We start from the raw sequence: 8,999 nt of genomic DNA, 5'->3' as shown, positions 1-8,999 counted from the left end.
TAAACCCCTATTAATTCAGCCTTCAGATAAATACTAACATTTTTAAGAAGCCAGGCCTCACAATAAACACACAGCGTACCTCAAGTTTGTCGTAATTTATTTGAGTTATTCTCAAGCAATGTTATAAAACATTTTAATGTCTTGATAAGAAAATAAAATTTAAATAAAAATACATTCAACAATACATCATAATACAAATTAAAACTAATGATAATTTACAATCCTAACAGAACTAATTACTGAATAACATCATCTTTCTAGACTAATCAAAAGGAAGGCAACTTTTATTATTAATCATCCTACTTGTACCTAATTAAATTCTAGAACCTCTACTGCATTTTAAAACATAAAATGAGAAATCAAATCTTAATGGTCACAAATATTCAATGGCCTTTGTTTTCTTCCTAGATACTCCAGTACCAAAGCAAAAAAAGTGCATATTTAAAAAAAGTTGTAAGAGTATACAATTTAATTTTTCATAAATTTGACTTTGAAAACAACAGAAAATGGCTCCAAGGAACAGACACTTTGCCTCAGGGTTCATCCATATACAGCAAAACCTAACTTTGACACTTAACCACATTCAACTTTCTTTAATGGCAGCTTTTGCTTAATGGCAATTAATCAGACCCACTTTACCTTGGCAAAACACATTTCTTGGCATTACTATATCCCCCCCCGCCCTCGACCCCATTTCAACTGTTGGCAAATAAAAGTTCCTTAGAATACACCAAATGTGTAAAAAAGGAAAAGGCAAAAACAGCTGAGGTGATAAATGATTGTGACATTGCAAACAGTAGTACTGAATCCCAGATATTCTAAAATAGTTTGCCTGGTATTAAACCAAATAGTTATTCTAACAAGTTACATTCATTCCAAAAGAGATTTCAATCCTGTCTTGCCAACTTGCTTCTATTACGGAAAGCCTCCCTACAACAGTATAATAAACGTATAGTAATTTAAACAGCTTACACTTTCAAGCGTTGTGGATTTCCATTCTATTTGTAAGGTACATTCCTAATTAATTTGGCCAAATCATGATTGAAAAAAAAAACCAAAACCAAAAAACCACAAAAACAACAACAAAAAAAACCCACAAAACCAAAAACACCCAACAAAAAACAACAACAAAAGACCCCACAGCAAATGCTCCAAAAATAAAAGTACCACATATAGTTATTATTAAAAATAATATTCCAAGGAGTACCATTGTATTTAATACTGATGAAGCAAAGTTGCCACAGTAATACCTTTGCTTCTTCCTGGTTATATACGTATATGTTTTTTCAGCATAAACTTAACTTCTCAGATGAAGTGAGCAAAAATTAATCTTATTAAAGTCAAGAATGCCAGTTTAAAATTGTGTTAAGTGGCAAATATGAATCCATATAACTAAAGATATAAAAATATTCACTGAAGCATTGCTTAAAGACAAAAGAAAGTTGATCATTCAACTGATCATAACAAGCAGATACTACAAAGTATCTAAAAATAATCTGGGATAGTCCAGATATCTAAAGTGCTTTGAGTGATTATAATAGATTATTTATTAGATTTGTAGTCAAAAGATGAGCTGGACCTAGTTATTACTTTTTATAAAAAAAGAAATAAAATCATACATGGGATGGTGAAAATTGATCAGTACTTAACCACAATCTGTTCACATTTAAATTTTTCTATCTGTAGGAAAACTTACTTAAAAAGAATGTTGCTACCCTGCATTTCTTTTTAGATTAAGAAAAAATACGTAACTTAAAAAATCCTAAAGAAAACAGATAGTGATCTAATGTCACTCCATATATTACTCACCCCAAATGTAAACAAGAGGTACAACATAAGCTCCCTGATTTCTTCTTCTTTAGTACTTAAAAACATAACTAACACTGGTATCTGCTGTCCAGATTATTTGCAGCATACTGCATGATTTTGTTAGACTTCAGATATAGATAAATCAAGTCCTGACAACACCTAATACAAGGAAAAAAGTCAAATGAATTGAGTGTGAAGCTTCAGATCTCTTCCATGTCATAGTATCTTGGGATTTCTATTTCAAGATCCGTATCAGCAGGGCAGGCACTCAAGGTAAATTCATGCAAGTTTGCAGTGTATGTATTGAGAGATGTAATCCAGCCAACAAATGCCATGTGGATTTTCTTCCATTAAAAAGCTTATTTGTTTAGAAAGTTCTTTCCAATAAGACAACAATGGCAAAACAACATTTAGATTTATTCACACCTGTTACTTCAAGAACCTGGAACTTCAAGTTCTTCAGCAAAATGAGAATAAACCTTAAAACCAGATTTCCAAGTAGATATTTTTCTATTAAATATTAAATAGATTGTCAACACAACTAGCATTTATGTTCATTCTTAAATACTTTGTAAAAATGCATAGAAGGAATTTAAAAAAAAACAAAAACAAAACAAAACAAACAAAACACCCACTCAAGAACATGTCCAGTTTCTTTTTTCATCCAAGTGTGCCACAGTTTATTTTGGTTAGGAAACTTTTCCAACAATTGGATTTTCTCTGGAAAAAAACAAAATATTATATGTAAATATTTTTAAGGTTAACATTTGCTTTCTAGTTCTCATTATACAATTTATTAAGCAAACCTATATTTTTTGCATAATTTCTACTACTACTTGTGAAATTTCATGATTTGCGGAAAACCTCACTTTCACATGAGACCTCTAAATCAATTTTTCTAAATAACTTGGGTCAAATACTAAACTAGGCAAACCAAGTCAGGGTTTGAGCATTCTTTTTATCTGGTGAATCAAGCCTTATTGATGCAAAAAATAAATCAGAAAACTTGCTAGTGGTGTTCCACAGTTTCCACAGTTCCTGGATCAGCCAGGATTGAAGAGAATTGAAAGAATCTGCTCTGGAACAACAAGGTACTCCAAATAACAGATTTTTTTAACTTCACCGGAAACAGTATTTATCATTGAGTATGGTAAGTGAATTACAAACAGTAAATATACTGCATGAAAGATATGTTTCTGCAGTATAATTTTTACAGTTTTATGTAACCTGATATTTTAATTATTTCTTAACTGAAATTTGAAATTTAAAAAAAAAATAGAAGGCACTCAGAGTTAGGGATAAATTTTGTGTGCACTTCAGGTGTTAAGTTGCAAGGAAACAGTCATTGCACCTGCTTATGGGAATCTCAACAGGAACACAGATGAATCCCACACCAGAGGAACTTCTTATATCTTCTGACAACTGGTAAAAAGCTGCATTATTACAAATGATGAACCTTATTTTCTCCAGGTCTTTGTGTTATCTAAATCTACCTTTAATTATCTCTACCCCAATAAGCTTGGCCTTGTTCTGTGATTTATTATTTTTTTAAACTACATATTTAGGTATGTCAAAATTACATAACATACTTACTCACTACCATATTTAGCACTAGATGATCTCTTCTTTCGGTATTTTTCATGTGATTCATTCAGCTTTTCTACTATATCTATTATCTGTTTAAGTGTATGGAAAGTTGCTACAGAATCTTCAATTGTGAAGTTGGAATAATCATCTGGTTCTTTCCGCGGACCTTGATAGACTGCTATACTTCCGCAAGCCTCTACAAAAGTTACAATTATCCCAATTAGAATTTTGATAATTAACAAACAGATCTAACTATTACGTAAATGGTGATTCTGAAATTCTGAAATGTGAAGTTACTCTAGCTTATACGTAAAATGGGTGAAGACAAAAGCAGGAGACAGTATCAACTAGATGTATTTACAGTTCTGTGGCTTATTCTCTGCTGGTTGTTTTCAGCATCTTGAGCACTCGGCTCTCCTATTCACATTAACAGAAGATCAATGCTTTCCTGCAACTCAACCATGTTCAATAAAATTCCCTCCATAGTCAGGAAAAGGAGAGCAAAGACAGAAGAGCAACTGGATATAGTTGCAGTCTTCTCTCTGTTTAGACTATTAAAGATATTTCATATATGCAAATTCAATTAGAACTATGTGCATGCCTGACGTCTACTGTAAAGAAATGACTAAAGAATGTCTGATATCAGAGCACTAAGATGACAAAAATACAATCTGTGTCTCTACACTCTTATTATTTTCAGGTAAATTGTTAAGACATCAAACTGATGTTATGGACCTAAAGAATTAGAGCTGAATAATATCGGTATAATTCTTCTGAATTATTGAGTACCTTCCAACTTCTGTAGTTTAGACATGTTGATAGTGAAAAGTGAGTAAATTCTTTCTGTCTCTCTGTCTCCATCAATCTCAATTTGAGTATCAGCAGGAACATCTCTAAAAGGTGAAAAGAAGAGATGGACAGTCAATATAAGTTGTTCTTGAAAGGTCTGAATGCAAGTAAAAACTGATTCTGTTTCAATATACTTAGTGTTTTAATATGTCTATCACTCACAGACAGCTTCACAATTGCTACACGAAACTTAGCATTCGTTGCAAGTGTTCTATAGAAACAGGCATATAGAGTTTTGAGGGCAATGAATACAGCAATACTAAAAATTGTTTTTTCCAATAGAATTTATTATTCAGTATGTCAAGAGAAAAATATTTCAAAAATATCAAAGTAAGGGTAATTGTTATTAAATGACAATTAAACGCTTCTTTTAAAATCTACTATACTTGAAAGGTAACCAGAACAGAAGGACAAGATATGTTCCTAAACCAGAACAGTTAAAAAAACAGAAAGACAAAAACAACCAAAAGTTATTTAGCAACAGGAATCTTTTGAACTGTTGAGAAACCTAATATAGGAATGAACTGAGTAACATGAAAAAAGTATTATATATATTTTCAGAAATTTATCTTGTAGGACTTAAACTGGATTTTAGAGGACTGACTGAGATCTTTAGTCTGTAATTTATGCAACCTGTCCAGTTAAGGATAAATCTATTTTTAAAAAAGACCAGAGCATTTGTTTTCAGAAATCAGCAGCTTAAAGAAATGCATTAATGCATTATAAGATGTTATTAATTTTCCTGACATACCTACAAAACCCAAACGATTTGTCAGAATCTACATCCAAGATTATTTAGCTGATTTTCTTAGTACACTGTGTTTTAGAATATGTGAAGTTACAATAAAAAAGTGACTGTATAAAACAAGACAATGTCATTAAGAAAAGAGATAGACTTCCAGGCTGAGCCCTCTGCAGCAAGGTATTTCAATTACTTCATATAGATGACCTAGGCATGTCATATTTCTGCATTCAGCTTGGCATCTGAATAAACTTGAGCTATTACATCCATTATTCTGCGTGGAAAGAAATCAACCATTCAATATTTCTGATTTACACGCTGAATTGGTTACCTTCATTTCATACGGTGGCTGATGAAGTAATAGACTTGGCAAAATCCAGTACTTTAGGCCTTATTAGTAAGGCATGGTTTTAATAGTGCAACTTGCTAAAGTAGACAGGGAAAGCCTTGCCTTCAGATTTTCAAGTTGTATAGTGAATCATACAAAATCATACTTGTCCTACAAAACGTATGTATTTTCATTTGAGAAGCAACTTACGCAGTGCAACGAGCACAGCCCACTGTGTTCTCTATTGTAGCCTTGCAGCAAAGCCAGTTCCCATTCAGAAAAGCAGAAGGATGGTAAAAACTAAGCCTCTTCTGGTTGCATCTCGTTACCCGGCAAAGAGCTTCTATCCACTCACTAGCTTCTACACAGTTATTTGCTTGGATATAGAGTGGCTTTTCTCCATGTAGTACCTGAAACATCTGTAGAAGGAATACAACATTATTCTGCTCAGTAAAAAAAAAATCCAGTTATTGAGCAACTTTGAATATGTCAAAATAGATTTCAAAGCTCAGGCAATTCAACAAAGCCAAATTAAGACAGAAAGTGAGACAAGGGAGAAGAGAAGACTTTCCACCTCTTTCATTTTACTACACAGCCCTATTTAGGAGAGAAAAAAAAACAAACAACAGAACAGCTCCCTGTGTTCCACCTACACCATTTCCTCATCCAAAAAAGAATCCTTAAAGCATTAGAACATGATGCTTTTTGTCCTCTTCATTCACATCTTTAGATGTGACCTCAGACTTCATACTTCATATCCTGAGAGTAACAGAAGATTCCCAGAAGTCTCTCCTTTAGCCATCCTCAGCCTAAGTAACAGCTGTACTTTTATCACTGGCTCAGAATTTTGGATTGAAATAACAGAAATACTGATGTGCTACAGGTCCAGAATGAGGCTGTGAGCACAGACAACTGTCTCAGCTGATGAAGGTATTGCAGGAAGCAGGACGTTCTCATCAAAAGGAATAAATATAAGTTTGGTAATAATACATTTCTAGTAGAACATAATATAATACATACTACTAATACCTTACATAGTAAGCTTTGTAATAAGGTCACAGTAGTTTTAACCTTCATTCCAGAAATTTGGAAAGGGGGACAGTCAGAAAAGTTGGTGCAGAGATCCAAATCTCCAGGTTAAGTTCCATGTTCAGAGTACTTGGAAATACTGCATACAGCTTTTTATTCCTGATCCAGAAAAGATTTTTTGCTGAAGTGTTTAGTAACAGGGTTTCAGTAACTCTATAAGCTAATTAAAATCTTTTATTTAAAGAACATGTCAAGAATTACATATAAACTATCTTTTGACTCACATTTTTCTTGTTGAAGGAGCTCTCATCAAGTTTCTCCACTGCAAGGATGTTTTTGATTGGAATAGTGAAAATTGGTTCTTTATCTGTAAAAAATTGTAAACAGATGAGTGAAGCAATTTTTTAAAAACTGGTTTATAACCTCAGTGCACTAATACTGTAGGTTAAGTTCTCAAAATGTGCATTTTTGTTATTGAGAAAATGTACATGAATCAGACAGAAGCATTTGGTAATCAGGGCAAAGGTAACTAAAACATATCATATGTACTTCAGGAAAAGAAAAAAATTATGCATTTTAAAAAGCACAAATCAGATGCAAACACTTAGAAGATATTGAGAAAATAAAAATAATTGTAAAATAAACATAATTTACCTTGCTGTTTGTGGTAGGTGAATTCTCTACTTGTTAGACAGAACCACCGCTTCTTGAAATTCTTTTTACCAATCCGAGTCCTTCCCTGAGCTCTTTTGTACATTTCTCTGTGAAGAAAGAATCAAATGAAGTGTAACCGTTAGTCTTCTGAAGGGCTTTCAAAACCATTTGAGATAACGTATTATTGTTCATCATGCAGCAACATAAAAATCTATTTCATTGTAAACTTAAAAAAAAAATCTACTAGTTGTTCAAAATAGATTGTCCAGATTACCTCCCAATATGGTGATCATGTACAGGGTTCCACAAACAGGAAAGGAGTTTGAAAAATATGCAATCCAGACTCTTGTCTGTAGCAGTAAATTTGGAGTGGATACATACTTATTCAGATCCAGAACTCCAAATTTACCCAAAAGGGAGTAAGGTATATCCAACTACAAGATTCCCTCTTTCCTGCCACTTTCTACATGTGAATGTACTTGGCCTTATCTGGATCAGAAAGTGAATATAAATGAAATGATGCTGAACACGACTCAATAGCAAGGGTAGACACAAACTGTATTCAGTACACTTTGAGTGTACTCACTGGCAACTTTTTTTTTTTTGATCAACAGCCATCAATTTATAATACAGATTTGCTTCCAAATTGCTATAACTAAGTGTTGATTCACTACAATTGTATCCTTCATTTCTATTTAGTATTTTAATAAGAGGTACATTTCTTCCTTGTTTGAAATTTGGATGCTTGTTTCACAGAAGAATCTTTACTTGCTATGAATCTGCTTCTCAGGTAAATACAAATATTTTTCCACATTAATGTTGTTTTAATTGGTTCATCAGCTATTCTTCATCAACATCAAAAAAAAAGACAGTTCACTTCTTAGAAAGGGTGACTTTCACCTCAATTTTTATAAAAGCATTCTATCATTTACCGTTAATTACAGGGTAATTTTTTCCCCTACTTTAAAGGCAGAACATTTAGCTGGCTGGACTTAAACAGCATGCAAAGTAATTCTAAATTAATGTGTTCTTTTAAAATACACTTTTACAATCCTGAATAAACCATCACAAAGCACACGCTGAATTGTAACAGAAATGCAGATGGGCTTTAATAGGTTTTAAGCTGCTTTTAATTATTTTTTCCAAAGTATTTAAAAGATGAGTTATGAAAGTTTACAGCTGTTGCTTTAAACTAATTCTGCAAACTAACAAATTATCATCACAAATTACAAATATCACAATATCTACAGTATATCAAACATTTTAATGAGCATTAATCTGATGTTCACATTAATGAAAAAACAGTACAGTCAATTCTATTTTGCACTATATAGATTCAAGATGTATTTACCCTTCTTTTAGATGTACTGGCTCACTCAGACCACTGGGCTCTTTACTTTCAGTAGAGGAAACATCATCTAGGAACTTAAGGAAAGATACACTGGGAATATATACTATTCAGAAGCAGAGAACAACCAAAAGCTATTTTGAAAATATACATGTACGTTTCTCCTGGAACAGAACAATTACTTTATGCAACAGATTAAATGAAAATATATTGCAGAGACTTGGAACAATGTAACAAAGGATACCCATAAGCCACAAAACATTTCTCTGATTAGTTCCTAAACAGCAGATCTAATAAAGCCTGTTTCAGAATTTTTTTTTTTTTTTTTTTTTTAAACTAAATTAGCTTAGTCCACTATGTATAACTCTTGCATATTCGACTGTGTGGATGTTTGTTTTGTTGGTTTTTTAAAACATCTGAAATGGACCTCAATTTTTTTTTTCGTCTTTAGTAGAAAACTGAACAATAACACAACCTTCTAATAATTAAGACTGATCAGATACATCAACCATAAAAAAAAATATAGTTGAAAGGTACCTTTTTAACAGATTCAGTAAATTTTTCTTCTTGAAATGTTTTGAAAAACTCACACATAAACGTCTCCTTGAAACTTGACTGAAAGAAAGGGTATATTGACATAAATAAAACTTTCA

General features: G+C 32.4%; 1 protein-coding gene across 2 annotated transcripts in view; it reads right to left on the bottom strand.

Annotated features, from left to right (window-relative positions):
* RASA2 (RAS p21 protein activator 2) overlaps window positions 1-8,999 on the bottom strand; it is a 52,157-nt gene continuing 43,158 nt past the window's right edge. For both annotated transcript variants that reach the window (XM_072867798.1, XM_072867797.1), the window contains exons 17-24: window positions 8,884-8,961; window positions 8,350-8,423; window positions 6,999-7,105; window positions 6,629-6,711; window positions 5,526-5,734; window positions 4,186-4,289; window positions 3,403-3,592; window positions 1-2,529 (exon numbers count right to left, since the gene is read on the bottom strand). In XM_072867798.1, coding sequence (XP_072723899.1) covers window positions 2,499-2,529; window positions 3,403-3,592; window positions 4,186-4,289; window positions 5,526-5,734; window positions 6,629-6,711; window positions 6,999-7,105; window positions 8,350-8,423; window positions 8,884-8,961 — 876 coding nt within the window. In that variant the 3' untranslated portion in view covers window positions 1-2,498. The remainder of the gene's footprint in view (window positions 2,530-3,402; window positions 3,593-4,185; window positions 4,290-5,525; window positions 5,735-6,628; window positions 6,712-6,998; window positions 7,106-8,349; window positions 8,424-8,883; window positions 8,962-8,999) is intronic.

This window comes from Ciconia boyciana, chromosome 7 (assembly GCF_034638445.1).
Source record: "Ciconia boyciana chromosome 7, ASM3463844v1, whole genome shotgun sequence".
NCBI lineage: Eukaryota > Metazoa > Chordata > Aves > Ciconiiformes > Ciconiidae > Ciconia > Ciconia boyciana.
This window is presented reverse-complemented; position numbering and strand designations above follow the sequence as displayed.